Source organism: Gopherus flavomarginatus, chromosome 4 (assembly GCF_025201925.1).
Source record: "Gopherus flavomarginatus isolate rGopFla2 chromosome 4, rGopFla2.mat.asm, whole genome shotgun sequence".
In the NCBI taxonomy this organism is placed as follows: domain Eukaryota; kingdom Metazoa; phylum Chordata; order Testudines; family Testudinidae; genus Gopherus; species Gopherus flavomarginatus.
Genome location: NC_066620.1, coordinates 65247876 through 65267616, shown reverse-complemented (window position 1 = coordinate 65267616; position 19741 = coordinate 65247876). Strand labels below are relative to the sequence as shown.

The 19741-nt window shown below is 40.3% G+C and overlaps 1 protein-coding gene across 1 annotated transcript in view; it reads left to right on the top strand.

Moving 5' to 3' along the window:
* ZFAND3 (zinc finger AN1-type containing 3) overlaps positions 1–19741 on the top strand; it is a 266127-nt gene that overhangs the window by 233724 nt on the left and 12662 nt on the right. Inside the window, exon 6 of the mRNA XM_050948639.1 lies at positions 2141–2311. Within this exon, the coding sequence (XP_050804596.1) occupies positions 2141–2311 (171 nt within the window). The remainder of the gene's footprint in view (positions 1–2140; positions 2312–19741) is intronic.

Genomic DNA, 19741 nt, shown 5'->3' with positions numbered 1-19741 from the left:
GGATTGGCTGGGAAGAGGTGCAATATGGATATCAAGTAAACCAAAGAGGAGGTTACTAGTAATCAATATGGAAAAATAACAAGAGCGTGGATAACTGTTTAAGCTGTTGTGCTAATCCTGTGGAGTGGTTTTGTTACTTGTGTAATGATTTGCTTCCTCACCCCTTTACAGAGTGTTCTGGCAAAGCTCAGGGCATTGAATTTGGTTTTAAAAATATTTTCTTGCTGATGAAAACTTTATTTTAGAAAATGGTTCAGCTCACACAAATTAGACACGTTTTCCATCATCATAGTAAATCTGCAAAGGCATTTTAAAATAAAGCTGCTTACAAGGCCAGGGTCCTGCCAGGAAGGCATGTTTATTCTGTATTGCTGAATGTATATTTTTACAATTGGTGTCGCTACAGTAATATGGATTTTTCTCAGACCCCATCCTACACTAGGATATTGACTCATTTCGACACTGGCTTTCAGCTGTGGATCTCCTTGAAATAGTACTGCAGATAGTTTGATTTGTAGTGTAGATGGGACAAACCCACTTTCAGGAAATGATTGAGACTTGGTTCTGCTGCAACAGCACTATTGAATGAGAGTTGCTCCCTGTTATTACAGGGCTGTAATGTTACAGCAGAGCTGTTCTTCAAAGTATTGTCCACTTAATGTACTTTTTTGGAAACAAAAGCCTTTTGTTCCTGTGCAGGCAGGGGCGGCTCTGTTTTTTGCCGCCCCAAGCATGGGAGTCAGGCGGCCTTTGGGGACGTGGATTCGGCGGCATTTCTGCAGGTGATCTGCTGGTCCCACGCCTTCGGTGTACCAGCAGCCAAATTGCCACTAAGGCTGCGGGACTGGTGGACCTCCTGCAGGCATGCTGCTAAACATTGCCTGACTGCTGCCCTCACAGTGACCAGCAGGCTGCCTCAGGCACACGCTTGCTGCGCTGGTGCCTGGACCCGCCCCTGTGTGCAGGGAAAGGTTAACTTCAGAGGATGTGGATGTTGAATCAAGGAGGAATGTGGTTGCAGAAATGAAATGGAAGATTTGATTTTTGTTTTATATACTATTTTGTTTCTAGGCCTTGGGGGGAAAGGGTACCTCAGAATCTGACAATATTGGGAGATCGTGGTGTCTGGGAATGCCTGTGCTCTCTGAATCCTGGACTTCCAACAAGGATTTTCTCTTGCACTCTCTCACCTGAAAAAAAAGTTTACCTAACCTTTTTAGCCTGAAGGAATTTGGTATTGTGAAGAGCATCCCACATGAAGATGGCAGGTTTGAGGGTGGAAGCCATTCATCTTGGACTTTTCTATAGTGCCAATCACTGTGGTATGACAAAATGTCATGTGCAGACAATTAATTAGCTTCTCATTCTTACGATAGATATGCTAACAATTGCAGCATCTGCTGATCTACATCCTCTAAGACAGTGCATTTTATTTTTTTCCTCTACACATTTTCTTAGAAGAAGAAATTTATATAAGTAAGGTTATTAATGGAAGTAGTGTCGTGCCTGGTTTAAAGAGAGAATCCAGGAGTGCTTTGAATCTATAGCATCCATGGGTTTAGTTTATCTTGGTGATGTGTAATCATTTACATTTAGATTGTTATCCTTGTAGAGAAAGGGAGGCACAGTATGGTGCTTTTGTATTCCGCCTTCAGTTTTCAGAGCTATAGCTAGCACACGGTGCCTTAAAGCCTCTGTTCTATCCAGCCAGGCAATAGGCTGAACTCACTTTCAGTTGTCTTTCATCAGAAGCCTTGCTCTGTTGGTTTGTGTATAGGGGGAGTAAAGTCATGTAGGAGAAACTAAATGAGTTGAAAAATGAAGCTTCCAGTTGTTTAGGATGGTGTGCGCACTACATGTGTCTGTGCACAACTAAGCTGTGGCCGGGAGGAGTTATCCAGTTCATTTCATATTCAGTATTGTGAGCCAGGAGGGGTACTTTTAGAGAACAAAGATAATTGCTCCCTTAGTTGGTGCCTGTTTTGACTGTTGAAGAATGTATATATGCAGTAGAGCAGGAAGGAACATACTGCTTGCAAGTGACCCCAGATGAGAGTAATAGACAGTTAATCTTTCTAGAACAGGACCTCAAAAGGGAGATTCTAACATTTCTCCCAAATGTTTGTTCTGAATATTACAGATTCACAGTCAGAGAGCGAGGCTTCTCCTGTGAAACGGCCACGGCTACTGGAGGACAGTAATGACAGGCCTGAGGAAACCAGTCGATCCAAACAGAAGAGCAGACGCAGGTGCTTCCAGTGCCAAACAAAACTGGAGCTAGTACAGCAGGAACTGGGATCATGTCGCTGTGGTAAGTACTGGTTGTCAGTACTGTTAAAATTAAGCTTTCTAACAGAATGACATTAGGTACCATTGCATGGATGGGAAAAGGTAGCAGTCATATTCAGACCTTTTAAAGATAAATTTGAGAGAGAGGATCTAGCTTTCATTGGTGGCAAAAGTTACAGTTAATGCTGTCAGATAAATTTCCACTAATGCTCTGTGATTATGTAGAGCCTTCTACCAAAGGATCTCAAACCATTTAACACGCATAAATGAATGTAGCTTCATAACTCCCTGTGAGGTGGATGAATGTTATCTCCACTTTACAGCTGAAGAAGCTTGAAGCACAGAGAAGGTCAGTTGACTTGCTGAAGATCACACACAAGTCTGCTCAAGAACCTGGAGCAGAAACACAGGTCTTCCTCTGTCCTGTATGTAAATTACAAGACAGTCCTTTCTCCCTGTATAAGAATCTTATCTTTAGATGGTCTCTAACGTTCCAAAAAAAACCCCTTTCCTTTGCGCTGAACATTTCTATGCTTGATGTCAACCCAAAGGAGACTTTTTCGTAAGTTGAGGAAATTGTTCAGCTATTTGAGTTTTTTGGGGATGGGGTGGGGGGGGAAGATGTTGTTATTGCCTATGCTGACCACCTTGTCTCATTCAGACTGGTCTAAAACTATTGGACTTTGGATCTTGAATTATTACATGTAAAAGGTTCTGAATGTGGTAGACACCATGGGAGAACTTAATGTCTCATCCACACAAATACAATTGTATTTGTTGTAATCAGTTTGCAATACACTCAGTAGACTTGGTTACAACAAACACGGTACTTTTATTTCAATAGTAATTTTTTTCATGACACAACCATGAATCAGCCAAGTTTATGCTTCCTGCATACTACACTGCCTAATCCTGTTGATGATCATACATTTGGTGAAGTCTGTCTACTTGTTTCATGATGCCTCAATACAGTAAGTGAGTGCTCAGAGGACTTGCAAACACAATGACACCTGTGGCATGTGGACCAATGCACTCTGAGATGTCCTGCTACATAGAACTGAGAGGAAGCACTGTCCAAACTGGTTATGCAGGCATAGTTAGGGGGTCTTATCTTCACCATGAAATGCCTCCTGAAAATAAGTGCTACAAAGACAACCAGGTACAGCCTAGAACTCTGGTAAGGATGAAACATGTTTAACTCCCTGGTATTGGGTATTAACCATAGATGTGTACGGAAACTACGTGGAGAATCAGACAAGCCACTAACTGCTTATACAATCAAAAGTTGTGTAGAGTCTTTAATGGAAGCTGGTTGAAAACTCAGTTCTGGACATGCACAGTAAGGCATCTGGTGAGATTTTCAGCAAACTACAGCAGCCCTGCTCTCTGTGACATAGCTTGGTACATTTTCTCTTCCCAGCATGATGGGTGCAGAAGCTGCAGCTGTTAGGCTGCGTTTGTCACAATTTGAATGAGGGAGTTCGTAAGTGCCTGCCTGAAAAATCCTCCCTAACATCAAGGTTAAGAGAATTTTGGAAGTATAAAAATAAGTGGATTGTGTAATTTTAGTATCAGCAATTTTTGCTGTATTCTGCAAATTCTAAACTTCTGTTTAAAAATAAGTTCTCATATGAAGATAAAGCGATCACATTGGCAATCAATGTACTGTTGCCCTATCATTGCTAGTTTAGTAGAAAAGTATTTCCACCCAAACAAAAGCAACTGCAAATGTGAAAATGCACACCTTCCCCACTCTGTATGTCTCAGTGGTAGAGATTTTATTGTCTAAGCCAGTGATTCTTAACCAGTGGCAGTGTACCTCTTGGAGTATGCTGAGGTCTTCCATGGGATACATCAACTCATCTAGATCTTTGCCTAGTTTTGCTACAGGCTACATTAAAAAGTACTACCAAAGTCAGTACAAACTAAAATTTCGTCTGGACAATGACTTTATATTGCTCTATATACTATACACTGAAATGTAAGTACAATATTTATATTCCAGTCGATTTATTTTATAATCATATGGTAAAAATGAGAAAGTAAGCAACTTTTCAGTAGTGTGCTGTGACACTTTTATATTCTGATTTTGTAAGGAAGTAGTTTTTCAGCTAGGTGAAACTTGGGGGTACGCAAGACAAATGAGACTGCTGAAAGGGGTACAGAAGTCTGGAAAGGTTGAGAGCCATGGGCTAAGTGTCTTTGCCCAGTCTCGTTAAACAAAAGTGGCAATTAAATGCCAAAATAATCACAAAAAATTGCAACATAAGTGACAATGAAGTTAAAAATTGTGTGTGTTTTTTTTTTTAAAAAAAAAGCTCCTTCCCTTAGTTAGTAGTAGCTTCATGTTACTAAAATTGAAAAGTATTTAAATCAAAGCCCTGGTCTACATACAGGTTTTGTACCAGTATAACTATTTCAGATAGGGATGTAGTTTTTTACTGAAATGGTTACATTGCCACAGCCCTGAGTGTAGACACAATTATATCAGTTTTATGGTGCTTTATGCATAGATTATTCACTGTTCTGTATGGGAACAGCTCTACTGGTATAATTACATCCATACTAGGGAGATCCTTTCAGGTTCTCATGAAGTAGCACCATAATATGTAGGCCCTACCAAATTCACGGCCATGAAGAAAGCATCATGGACCATGAAATCTGGTCTCCCCTCAGTGAAATCTGGTCTTGTGTGCTTTTACCCTATATTATAGAGATTTCATGGGGGAGACCAGTGTTTCTCAAATTGGAGGTCCCGACCCAAAAGAGAGTTGCAGGGGAGTCACAAAGTTATTTTAAGGGGGTCACAGTATTGCCACCCTTATTTCTGCAGTGCCTTCAGAACTGGGTAACCGGAGAGGGGTGGCTGTTAACCAGGCACCCAGCTCTGAAGGCAGTGCCCTGCCAGCAGCAGTGCAGAAGTAAGGGTGGCAATACCATATCATGCCACCCTTAGTTCTGCACTGCTGCTAGCAGCGGCACTGCCTTCAGAGCTGGGCTCCCAGCCAGCAGCCACAGCTGCCCAGCTTTGAAGGCAGCACTGTCACCAGCAGCAGTGTAGAAGGGTAGCAGTACTGCAATCTCACCTACAATAACTTTGTGACCCTCGAACAACTCCCTTTTTGGGTCAGGATCCCTACAGTTACAACACTGTGAAATTTCAGATTTAAATAGCTGAAATCATGAAATTTATGATTTTAAAAATCCTATGACTGTGAAACTGACCAAAATTGACCATGAATTTCGTAGGGCCCTAATATACATCATGGGTTTTTAATAGATTCAACTGGATATATGTAACTGTTTGCAAATGTTTCTACTAGATTTAGGGTTAATAAAAGCTTGTTTACAAAACCTAAATTTGGGGCCAAATTGTTCTTGTAGAATAAGCCAGGAAATGAAAAGTTAGATTCTGTGCGGCCATGTGGCACATCCTATGCAATTTACAGTATATACTATTAATAACATAAATACATTTAGTCTATGCAATCAATGAGAGAAACAGGAATAACGAATGTTAGTACTGTGTGTGCACTGTGGTCAAACAAACAGTACTGCAGGAAGCTCAGCTGGTACACTGCCTGGCTTTAAGGATGCAATCATAATATTGTATTTAATGTGTATGTATTATAAATAAATTGCACATACGTGATGTGTTAGCATAAAAGTTTGATTTGTATGAGTTTGGGATGGACACACTACAAATAAAAAGTCCCCAGTAACTTATGCGGATCACCCCAAACTGATAAACCTCTATACTTTCACTCATCAACATGTAATCTGTCACAATTAGAGAAGCTGATTTTAGAAAATGTTCTAGCTGAGTTTATTATTCGTCTTGTCCTTCTATCTCTAAAGTCAGGTTGCCTTAGTCAGGATGAACAAGCTAGGTTGGTAAAAAAAATAAAACAAATATATTTTAAAACTCTAATTATTTAAGATGATGTATACTCAAGAAAACATGATTTAAGGTTGCCATTTTGCAAGCAGTCACAACTAGAAATAGATGCTGGGTGTTTCACTGGAAAGTCAGGAATACAAACTTTCTATTGGGATAAAATAAATGTGTGTCCTTGGAGGGATTTGCAGGATACAAAACCTTAAACTTGACACTGGTCCAAAACTAATGAGAGTTCTGGACTCTTTGCTAGTATAACCTTAAATCCTTGGATCCTTCATTCTTATTTGAGGTAAAGGAAAAAGTGTGTTTTTGGAAGCTCCTCAGAGCTTTTCAATTTCAGATGTAGTTTTCATGGTAATATTTGGCAAAAAGCAAGCAAAGTGATCAAAAGTACAAACCATGCAGTTTTTCTCAGCAGCAGAAGAAAGGGAATTTATTGCATGAATCTCATGATTGTATGTAATCGCACACAAAATCCATCTGGAATAGAGATTAAAATCAATATAGGTTCCTTTGGCCGCTGACTAGAACAGTTGCCTTGTCTGAGATTGCACATTGGCTTGTTGCCTGAGTTAAAAGCCACTGGAAAATTCTCACTCCTTGGCAATGCATTCCACTAATTTTTGTAACCTTGAGACTTGTCCTAATGAGTTACAGCCATTCGAGGAAGTGCACTGGATAACACCGCTAGTGGAAGGGGAACCTTGTACATATAGGACATTGATTAAAGTAGAAAAATCTGTAGAATAACCATATCACAGGAATACTATGTGGCTTTGTGGGGTGTGCCATGTGGACACAGGGGAAGCAACAAATTGAAATATTTTACAATTCTTAAGAAGCAAATTAGGAGTTATCAGTAAGCTGTTAGGACAAGCTGTGTTTTGCTCAGACTCTGCAGTGAACCACACCAATTCAAGAGAAGAATATCCTCATTGTTTTCTTTTGGAAAGCTAACTCTAGGTCCTGAAGAAAACATTTTCTCTTGCTTTCTTGAATGAGTTCTTTTAGTCACATGAGTTGGGAGATGGGAAGAAAGGGCCTTCCATTGCTCAGCTAATGGGAAACTGGCTTGGATGACAACTTTCTGTTGAATTTAATTCTGTAAAGTTGGGCCATAGTCAGATCAACAGACTTGAAGAAGCACTCTGCACAGAACTCTTTCACAAGCAAAGTAACAGACTTGTTGCTTTCAAAGTCAATTCATGTGCAAAATGATCAAAAATGAGGTAACAGGATCCATCTGTCTCTGCTCCAGAGCTGTAGTATTCAGATTTGGGACTCTCCGTTTTATTACCACGGCTTGGATACTGTGCCAGCTGTCAAAACAACTATGCCAAAAGAGGCAGCAAGGGTACAGTCTCCAATGGCAGCTTAACATCTCTTCAATATTTACAGGTTGTCTTTTTCCCATAAAGTCACTTGCCCCCGCACTAGAATTAACACTAAATATGAGAGAGAGGTAACTGGAATATGCATGCCTTTTATTTGAATTTGTGTGTTTCTTATCTTGTTGACAATATTTTTTTTAAAGAAAATTCTCCCAAAACGTCTGCTTTTTCTCTGGAAAGGTAGCATTAACAATGAACCTTCAAGAGACAGCTCCTCTAAAACAAGGTGCCTGTGCTTTTTCTTTTGTAGTTACTGCATTTCCACTCTGATAACCCATGTGCTAGGGAGAGGATTTGTAATATTTGATTAGGCCGTTGGTTCAACAAGTTGGGTATGCTGCCTCCAGCAAACTTGTCTGCATGCAAGATCTGATGCAATACTTCCTGCTATTATTAGGCATGCAGTGAGCAATCAGATGAGCTGTATATGCAGTGATCTCTCCCCATCTACCCCGAAGTTCTGAAGTGAGCAGTGTCTATTTCTGAATATATCGTCCACTAAATGACTGTCTAGAAGCTCATTAGATAATGCTGTCTGCTAAGCAAACACCTCTGCAACCGATTACCTAGTGCAGATTTCACAAATGTGTGTCCTTCACAGTCTGCCCATACTCAGGAACTTACGCTTTCAGAATAACATTATTGAGATGTTTACATTCTGAACAATGTATGGCTTTACTTGCAGCAGTTTCTGCTGATTTACAAATGCCTGTAAAATGCAGTTTTTGCATTAGCTTAGAGCTTTTATGGCCTTGCTTACCAGTGTCATCTGAAATAGATATCCAGAGCTTGCACCATAGTTTTATGGTTTCCAAGTCCTAACGATATGATGCTTTAAGGCTGTTACACCTCTCCAGGTGTAATCACTCTCCTGCAGGACACTGCACTTCAGAGAACTGGGGCCAGACATGCCCTTTATACCTTGAGAGGCATCTGAGATCTTCTGCGAACTGCTCCATTGCTCCCACTGCCTCTCAGATAGACAGGCATCACCATGGATCCCATTTCATTGACACTACATGGAACTTCAGACAAATTTAACAGTGCTGTAGGGCTTTAGAGGTGGGGGCGGGGAGAAAACAATTTACTACTGAGAAGGGAATCCCAATAAAGATACTTTAAGCTCAAACACAACATTTCTCAGCTGTAGAAAGATTGTTTTTATATATTCACAATCTTTTTTTCATTCCCCTTTCCCTCTGTACAGCTTATTAACTGCTGACAAGAAATTCACAGCTCATAAATAATGCTTAAGAGCCATTGCTATATAAATTGAATGTGTTATGAATTGTGATGGGCCTTTTTGTAGCACTCTGTGCCTAAAGCAGGAAGAACAGAGGATGTCATTTTCATTAATTTCTAATGAGGTGCCAATTAAAGGCAAGGAAGGCGCTCAGAAGGGAAGAGTTACAGAGCTCCCCTGAATCCTCTACCCTGGGGCTGTCATACGAACACACTGCCAAGCTTTCTCTGAAAATTCCATTACATTACAATCTCATCCAGAGTGCGCACAGACAAATTCCGCTTCCCTTTGATTTTCAAAAGAGCAATTTGTAAGACAAGTTCTGAGGCTTTTCTCACAGTAACTGGAAGAAGTGACAGGAATTATTAATTGCCAATGCACTTTGCAGGCTTCAGTGAGGAGGCGAAATTTGAAAATGAATTCTCATTCTGTGCCTCTCTGACTGGATAACCTTTAAATCAACAATATCGGAGTAACACCAGTTTCCTATGAAACCTTTCTAGAAGCCAATTACACCAGGCATGTGTTCAGACAGATGATTCTAGCATTGTGTGAATCCTTGAGTAGTTTAGTTTCCCATGATGGATAATGATTGCATAAAAATACTGTTACTTAATATCTGGCTCAGTGGGCAAGTAGATCAGCTATTACGTTAGGAATCTTATCTCCTAAAGTGTGTTTTAATATAAGCTTTCTGCCAAGAGTATAAGCAACACAGAATTGAGCAGTGTGTCATGTTTACTCTGCAAATCAAGCTGCTGATTCCGTAGGAGTGGTGAGCAAGGTTGCCAACCATGAGCAGACTTGTTGACTAAAATTAGAGACAGTGAAAATGGCAACATAAAGTTGAGAGTTCTTCCTTTTTCCAGTATATTAATGTAAAGCCTGTGAATCCATCCTACAAATAGATTATTTGTAGGATGGATTCACAGGCTTTACATTAATGATTTGATAAGATATGTGGCCAATAAATGAAGCTGTACACATTTTCAAAAATACATTGAAATTGTAATAGTCTAAATCAAACAAGCTGTTTGCATAGAAAATATTGCTTAATTTTATGACAGTATTTCTCCACACAGCAGATGAATATTTACAACTTGTAAACTGTTTAGTCACTAAAAATTGATTCCTGGTATCACTTGATTTTTAAAGTCAAACCTTAAAAGCCTGTCAAGGTCTTTAACAGTGTTAGATTTAAAGTGGCTTTCTGGAGTGGTATAAAATCACAGAAAACTGTGAGCTGAGCGTCTCTCCTCTGTACTAAAACTCTCTTGTAAGACTTACGAGGATGGCTTAGGGGATTGGCAGTAATGGGATTTCCCCTCTTTCACCGTTTCAAATCCAGCCTTGGTCAGCAGTTACAGAAAAATTACTACCATCTGCTGGCTGTTCAATGGTCCCTGTGTGAAATGAATTAGTGCTCTGTGTTCAGTTCCTAGTGGACATATATGTTCAGATCCCAACCCTTCCTTCCCCCATAACAAGTGACTGTCGCTGGCGTTCTGTTAGCAGTCCATGCAGAAGCTGTGACTGAACGGGCCACTGAGACTGAGCTTCGCTTTAGCCCCTCGTGGTGATCCCTCAGACACGTACTGCTGTTGACTGTCCAGTATCTTTTCTGTCAATAGGTGCCTTTAGTCTCCCTGTCAATCCAGAACCTAGCCTTAGAATGGGGCACAGGGAGGAAAGAAATGTGAAAACCTTTCATTTAAGGCCCCATCTATTTTTAACAATAACCATGAGTAAGCACTATTTTGAAACAATGTTGCAGAGCAGTCATATAGAAGTAGTTTTCTCACCTCTGTGGCCAGAAAAGACATGTTATAACTGTTAGGACCTCTGTTATAATCAGTATCTAGCTAAAACGTGGCCCCTTCCCATGGTTATAACATGTTTTTTCTGACTTCACAGAGGAGAGAAAATACCTTTTAAAATATGCCTTAGTTACAATGGTTTCACTCTGTTTAAACAATGATTTTTCTAGTGTACTTTGGACAATATGGCAGGTATTGTATTCTGATATATAAAACCAGAATGTAAACTGGCCTGAAGAGCAATGAGTTCTCTGTACTGCCAGGGTAGAGATTCAGTGGTGACTCCCAAATTCGGTGTCTGATGGCAAAAGCTAAATGTACTTTGTCATTCAAGTGCAACCTTATTTCTGTGTGGCACTGGCAGGTTAAAGTCTGTCCAGTCCTCGGCTGGAAGGATGATCATTGACTTACGGTTTTAGAGTGATAGGGTTATAAAGGCCAGGAAAGTAGAGTGCACATATAGGTATAATACCCCTTTTTTAAAAACAAAACAAAACAACAACAACAAAAAGAATGCACATCAGTTTTGCTTTTGGCATGCTTCATGTGATTATGAATCTGTCCACTTTTTGCTTCATAGACACTCTGTCACTCTTGTTGTGTATCAGAATGGGAATGTGAAATCTGGATTGCCCATTTAAACACTGGGCTAGAAGAATGTGTGGTTAGCCCCAAACCGATAAATCATATATGCAGCCTGGTGCAAGTTTCTTGTGGGGATGCTGCCACAATAGAAAAGCAAACATCTTTCTGATGGCCTGTTTAGGGCTCTTCTCACAGTAGTACTGGTAGGAAATAGGGAGTATGCACATAAACTAAAAGAGTGTGATTTTTTTTTAAAAGGCCATTACTTGTATTTTACCTACTCAGCTGGAGAGATAATGTAGTGAGCTTGAACACAGGAGAGGTAGATGAGACCACCTAATTTCAGCTCTGACACTGGATCCTTTTGTGGCTTTAGGTGTCACTTACTCAGTCTGACTCATTTGCCTTGTCTGAGAAATGAGAGCTTCCAGACTCCCTGCCACAGAGCTGGGAGCTCTGGATCCTAAACTCTGAGGCTTCTGGCTCAGCTGTGGCTCCTCGGGGCTTCTAGACTTTCAGCTCCTTGTCAGTCCACTAAGGCTGATAGGGTGCCAGAAGCCGAGAAGCCCTGCGAGCCATAGCTGAGCAGGGACCTTAAAAGTTTGGGCTCAGGCATGTGTGTGATCTTGCTCTTAGCAAGGGTTGGAAGTACTGTGTAAACTCAGCTTGCTCCTCAGGGAGGGGAAGAAAGTAACCTTATACTACAGCTCTTTTTGCATACCTTTCCAGCACAAGTAGGCTTCTGAATGGAACTCCATCCAGCTGCCTTCTGCCAGAAAAAAGAGGTTACTATGACTTAGATCCCTGAAGTAGGAGGCAGGAGGGAAAACCTAAGGGGCACTTGCAGTCCCCTAAGTTGGAGAGGGGAACAGAACATAAAATAGATTACACTGAGTTTTCTGCCTAAATTTAGAGCTTTTGGTCTCAAATGGTTTGGTCAGCATCTCTGATTATTGTCAGGGGATTAATCAATTTACAGCAACAGCTGTAGAGAGCTATTTAAATCCAGGGCATAAGTAATCTAATTGAGAAAACGTGTTGCAAGTTAAAGCACTGGAGTCCTGATAAGCACGTGAAGGTTTGAGGTCGAAATACATGGAGCCAGATAAATACCCTGGATTTATGCAGCTTGCTCAGTGCCTCAGCATGGAATCTTGTCATGATTTATTCTGGCTCTTTAATAGCCTTATTTGACTTTCATTTTCATTGGGTCGAAAAAAACAGAACGTACACATACTTTATCAGATCACCTAGTATTGCTTGCTTGTTTTAACTAAATTATTGGATACACTTTGGCTTTTAATTAAATCCTCAACTTTTAGGAGGAGTCTATTAGTAGAGATTAACTTGGTGTGCAGAGACTTTGAGAAGTAGGAATACTAAACCAGAGTCATTGCAGAGTATGAAATGTTCTACACCCAAGAATCCTTACATTTAATGCCCCAGCACAGATGCTTGGGTGGTTGTATCCCATCGACGTGACCTTTCTCAAGACAGTTTTTAAAGAAGTCAGGCTATTACTCAAGACTCAACCTTTGGCACATAGTGATTGCTCCTCTATATGGGGCACAGACCCTGGAATATTAGAGCACTACCAATTCAGTCATAGACTTTAAGGACAACCGGGACCACTAGATTGACCTCCTGTATATCATAAGCCACCAACACCATCCAGCACCCACACAATAAAACCAACAACCAAAATTAGACCCCACAGGAAACTAAACTATTATGTGCCACAGGCAGAGAGGGATCAAGGTGTACCAGTGCCCAAGGGCCCCACAATGGTAGGGTAATAAATAAGTGAGATATACATGCCAGGGTGGTCTGGTAGACCTGCACCCATATGCTGCAGAGGAAGGCAAAAAGCCCCGAGGGCTTCCCCCAATCTGACCTGGGGAAATATTCTTTCCCAACCCCACATACAGTGATCAGTTAGGCGCTGAGCATGTTAGCAAGAACCAGCCTGCCAAGCACATCTAAGAAAGAGAATGCTTGGTGCCACCTCAGAGCCCTGGCCTTTCCCAGTGTTTTGCAAGGAGGTTTTTTTTAAAAAAATCCCCCAATGTATTGTGGGATAAATCTCTTCATAACCCCCTGCTGGGGTGGCCAGCTGAAACCCCAAAAGCTGACCTTTTAGGAACATAATAAATAAACCAGAAGTGAGCCCCATGACTATTGAGCACTGTTCCCTTCCATCACAAGCAAACCTGTCATACAATTGCACTCATGAATTTGACCTGTTCTCTCTCAAAACGAAGTTATTTGCCCCCCACAGCTCCTTCTGAGGGCTGTTCCAGAACCTCACCCCTTTGGGGGTTAGAAACCTTCTTCTAAATTCCAGCTTTAATTTGTTCATGGCCAGTTTTATATCCATTAGTTCTTGGGCCAGAATTGTCCTTTAACGTCAATAGCTCTTCTCTCTCTCTGGTATTTACCACCTAATGTATTTATAGAGAGCAAGAAGATCCTTGCTCAGCCTTCTTTTTTCTAGGCTAAACAAGCCAAGCTCCTTTCATAAGAAAGCGCCTCCATTCCTCTGATCATTCTCTTAACTCTTCTCTGCACCTGTTTCAGTTTGAATTCAACTTTCTTGAACATGGATGACCAGAATTGTAAACAATATTCCAAATGAAGTTTTATTAGTGCCTTGTACAATGGCATTAATCCTTGAAATACCTCATTGCATTAGCCTTTTTCATAGCCACAGCACAGGCGTGATTAAGTCATTCTGTGATTGACCCACCTAGCCAGGTCTCTCTCCTCCTCTGTTGCTTCCAACTGATGAGCCCCCAGTATGTAGCAGAAATTCCTATTAGACCCTAAATGCCTGGCCTTGCACTTTGTACTATTGAATTTCATCCCATTTGTGTCACTCCAGTCTTCAGGGTTATCCAGATCATCAATCCTCCTCTGTATTGACGATGCCCCCAACTTTTGTATCATCAAATTTCATTAGCACGCTCCTACTTTTTGTGCCAAGATCATTAATAAAAAATATTGACTAAGATTGGTCCCTAGACCGATCCGTGGGGAACTCCACTATTAATCTCCCTCCAGTCTAATAATTAACCTTTCCGTACAACCCAGTTACTTTCTCCCCTTCAGTTAGTTCCTTATCCACCTTACAATTCTTGTAATGATCGCCACCTTCCCTAATTCACCTAATAATTTCCCATGTGGTACCTTGTCAAATGCTTTTCTGAAGTCCAAGTATACTAGATCTACTGCACTCCCTTATTTAAAAAATCAGTTATTTTCTCAAATAACTGGCCTGATGTACTTCCAGTAAACCCCTGTTGCATTATATCCCCCTTTACCATTTATCTCCATGTTTTTCTTCACCATTTGTTCTAAACCCTTGCATATTACTGAGATCACACCAACAGGTTTGTAATTGCCCAGATCACTTTCCCCCCCTTTCTTAAGTACAGGTACAACATTTGCTTTTCTCCAATTAAATGGTAATATCACCAAATAGACAGATTTATTACAGATCCTGGGTATCAGACTAGCAATCTCACATTCCAGTTCTTTCAGTGTTCTGGGATGGAAATTATCCGGTCCCTTGATCTGAGTTGTATTAAAGCTCTTTAAGTTTTTCTTCCACCTGACTTGTGGTAATTTCCATTTCCAGACACTCATTTCCATTAGCCATTCTGCCTTCATGCACATTTTTCATATTATCATCTTTACTGAAATCCGAGGCAAAGTATTTATTTAGTTTTGGGGCTATATCTAGATTATCTTTTAATCTCCTTCCTAAACCTCGCTGCATAGCTGCCCAACTTCTTCCATCCTTATTCCTTTTTTATCCAGCTGGACCTTTAGCAATTCTCACTTTATTCTAACTTTTCTAACCTCTACAATGTAGCTTTATTTGCTGATCATCCCTTTTCCATTCCCAGTAGACTCTCTGCTTATGCCTAATAACCTTTTTGAGGTGGTTATTTATCCAGCTGGGTGTGGAGCCTTTCTCTACACGTTTTTTTTCGCTTGCTTGTGATGCAAATTTCAGATTGTTTTTGTATGGTTGATGTGAAGAAATTCCAAGCCTCTTCTGTATTTAAGTTGTTGAGATCTTTAGTCCAGCTTACTTCTTTAACTATTTCCCTTAATTTCCCAAAGTGTCTGCCCTTTTGAAATAAAAAAAAAAACCATAGTTGATGTTTTGATTATCCTTCCATTTAATTTAAACTAAATCCACTTGTGACCACTCGATCCAAGGTTATTTCCTACAACCAGCTCTTCTGTGATATCTTCACTACTAACCAAAACCATGTCTAAATTCGCATCACCTCTTGTTGGTTTGGGACAGTTTGATGAAGAAAACTGTCTGTCACATCCGGGAATAACTGGGCCCTGCCAGTATTAGTAGCACTTATTCTCCAATCTATGTCTGGGAAGTCAGTCTCCCATTGACACAATTCCCAACAGTATTTCTCTTTCTAATATTAGAGATATCGATCCATACTAAGTTTGACTCTGAGGGTCAAAAGCAGACTCCTAACACTATATTAACTGAACCTATTTTACAATCTTTCCCCAAAGTGATTTTAACCCAAACAGGCTGTTTTGGCCATTCTGTTACTTCATATTTCTTTACAGTTTGCTGCTTTGTTGGTTTGGCATGTTATTCCTCCACACGCAGCTTTTACCTTTATTCCTAGCTCTCCTAAATAGCACAGACCCTTCAATACTCATATCCTAGTCATGAGTGTAATTCCACCATGTTTTTGTAATCCCTATAATATCTGTTTTGACCAAACTCCTTGCATTCATGTGCAAGCATCTCAGTTGTTTCCCTCTGACCTCATGGCAGCCTTGCACCACTGATGGCTTTTTGCCTATATGTATAATTGTGTGCATTGACTTAGGTCCTGTTTGCAAGAGAGGGAAGAAAATAAAGCAAGTCAGAAGGGAAACATGCTCATCTTTCTCATTAGGTTCTTCACCTCTCAGTCTTACACACCATCAAGGGTATCAGAAGAGACATATGTTCTATCCAGTATTAGAACTGCAAAGTGAATCAACAGTACTTCCTAACTAACCTGAGGCTCTGAGGCATAAACTTTTACTTTATATCATAGATGTCATGGAATGATATGTTTGCCATGTGAATCCAGGATGAGACTTGTTTGCCTGCAGCCTAGTGGTGCTCCAGTCCTAAAGCATGAGTGGGAAGACTCAGAGAAACATTCTGATGCATCTTACACTCTTTGATGTCTTCCCCTTCTCTTGCTGATTTCAGTTCAGTTATCACTTTTGTTGGTAGCTTTTAGTGAGCACTCAGTTGAAAAGAACATCTTTAAAAAGACAAGGAAAGGCTGGCTACAGTGATCACAGGAGACTGTGGAATAAACAAGGTCACCAGCCCATCTGTTGGTGCTGTCTGGGTTTCCTGGAACATCTGCAGGTGTGTGTGTGTGTCTCTGTCTCTGTCTGTCCCTCTGTAGCAGGGAATTAACTTGGGATCACTTGATAAGCTCTAAGACGCTTTGCATTAATATCTAGATACCCTAATTTCCAGCACTAAGGAGTTAGCACTCTCCCTCTTCTGCTCTTGGAATAGAAATGATAGAAGGAACATGTCACTATCTGTGGTAAAACTGCCTTGGGCCATTTTTCCTGGAGTTTAAATAAATATATTAATTTGGATAAAAAGCTTTACCATAATGTGACTCATCTCTCTTCGTGTGTGTGAGTGAGTGAGAGAGAGAGAGAGACAAGGTTCCCAGCAAAAGCATGTTGAATGCAGAAGTGTTACCTTCATCCCTCACGCTTACTCAGAGACCCTGCCATTTATAAAGTTTGGGGAAACAGGAGATGAGTTTGGCTCATTTATTTCCAAAGCTCAATTGTTTGGTGAATTGCTGGGATTTGTGGCTTGGTTTTTTTCCCTCTTTTTGAAAAATATCATTAAAGGTCAATGTTGCTGGAGTTGTGCAATGAAAGCAGACGTTACCAGCACAGAGCAGTTCCTACAGAAGAGAGGAAAAAAGTAATTATAGTTTGTGCAAAGATGCGACTGTCTGGAAGGAGGCAATAAAAAACATCAGCAGAAAAGCATATTTTTTTAAACTTTAAAGTGACAGTGTGCACAAATTGCATTGGGAGCTTCATTAAGCTGGACTGTAACACAATTTTGTTTCCATTGACGACTGCTCTTTTAGAGCAGTCTGATGGGGAGTATCAGGGGAATAAACTGGATCACAATGGAATCTATAGAGCAAGAGTTTCTAAAGTACTCTGTACAAGTCTCTAGAAGGGTTGCTTTGTATCTTAGCAATTTCTTCAATTTTTACATTTGTCTTATCTGGTCCATTTTCCTTCACTTGAAAAACCAGCAGATTATTTTAGGATTCCCCTAATGTTTAGTAGCTTTAATGCCAATAATATCTTTTAAAACAAATTAAGTCCTCTTTCCCTTTGTAAAGGGGAGAGTTGCATAAATACTCTGCTTTGATGATTACTGCTACCTTGTTATGAATGATGTCTAATAATTTTAAACAGTGCAGCAGCATTTTGTATCCTCAGTAGGAGGTAATCTCTTCTCTGCTGATTATCTGCCCCGACATGCACTATACTTGATAACAGGGCAGTCATTTCCAGCCTTGTAGAGTAAGTTTAATTCTTTCTCTTAGCCATGTAAAGCCCAAGGATGGAGGAGAATGTAAAACAGATCTGTTTTACTCGTGGAACACCTGCAGCTTCTCTGCCCTGCCATAGATTTATTGAAATAAAATGTATTAAGATACTTTAATATAGCTCTGTGTTACAAATTCTGTCTTGGGCAGTGGGTCAGTAGATACATGTAATCCAGGTATTTTTGCTGATGGAGTATGACCTGCTAATGCTTTCCAACAAAACCACTGACTATAACTATCTCCTGTTACAGACAAATACTGAAAAATGAGCTCTCTGGCCTCCTAGCTGTCCTGATCTTCTAGGCATTTCCAGCTCACTGAAAAGATAGAATGAATCTATATTTTATATGTTTAGAGTTCTAGATATATATATTTACATTATCATTCAACCATGAAATTTGTCTCTGTGGAAAGGAATTTTCATGTTTGTCAAAAAATTTACTCCGGTAGAGTAAAGCTTTTGTGCAAGGTGATTATTGCAGAGGAAGATGTGATCTCTAAGTTAGCTAGGACCAGTGCTGTGCCAATTTGGAAATCAGTACAGTGACTACAACTGGGAGCCAGTTTAGGGAGTGGCAGTTGGAGTTGTGTGTCTCTGGTAACTTGTTACCAGGCATGATTTCATTCTGAACCACCTGTAGTTTCTTCAGGGCATTTGGCTGCATTCCTCAGTAAAGAGAGTTAGTAAATTCCAAGGCCAGAAGAGACCATTGTGATCATCTAATCAGATCTCTTGTATTACACAGGTCATAGAACTTCCTCAAAATAATTCCTAAATCCTATCTTTTAGAAAAACATCCCATCTTGATTTAAAAATTGTCTGTAGTGGAGAATCCACCATGACTCTTGGTAAGTTGTTACAATGGTTAATTACTCGCACAGTTAAAAATTGATGTCTTAGTTCCTCCAGTCTGAATTTTTCTAGTTTCATCTTCCAACTATTGGAGCATGTTCAATCTTTCTCTACTAAATTAAAGAGTCCTTTATTAAATATTTGTTCCTCAGGTAGGTATTTATAGATGGTAATCAAGTCACCCCTTAACCTGATCTTCGTTAAGCTAAACGGATGGAGCTCCTTGAGTCTATCACTATAAAGCTTCCCCAAAAAAAACCTACTGTAGTCAAGCCTGAAGACATGAAAACATGGATCACAGTGGCCAGATCAGTGTCTGGTGTGATTGGGTCCAACAGTTTGAGTGCAGAGACCTTCATTGGTGGGTGTTGTAATGGAGGTGAGTTCTTCCAAGTACTTCCTTCTTCCCACCAACATCATCTCAGTCTTGTTAGGGATCAGCTTCAATCATCTATTATCAGGCACTAATTTTAGCCAAACAAAACTTGGAGGAGATGATGGTAGCATCTGGTAAAGGAGGTGTAGAGCTGCTTGTTTTCTTTTAGCATAGAACATAAGAATGGCCATACTGGGTCGGACCAAAGGTCCATCTATCCCAGTATCCTGTCTACCAACAGTGGCCAATGCCAGATGCCCCATATGGAATGAACAGAACAGGTAATCATCAAGTGATCCATCCTGTTGCCCATTCCCAGCTTCTGGCAAACAGAGGCTAGGGACACCATCCCTGCCCATCCTGGCTAATAGCCATTGATGGACCTATCCTCCATGAACATATCTAGTTCTTTTTTGAACCCTGTTATAGTCTTGGTCTTCACAACATCCTTTGGCAAGGAGTTCCACAGGTTGATTGTGCATAGTATGAAAAAGTACTTCCTTTTGTTTTAAACCTGCTGCCTATTAATTTCATTTGGTGACCCCTAGTTCTTGTGTTATAAGAAAATAACACTTCCTTATTTACTTTTTCCACACCAGTCATGATTTTAGAGACCTCTATCATATCCCCACCTTAGTC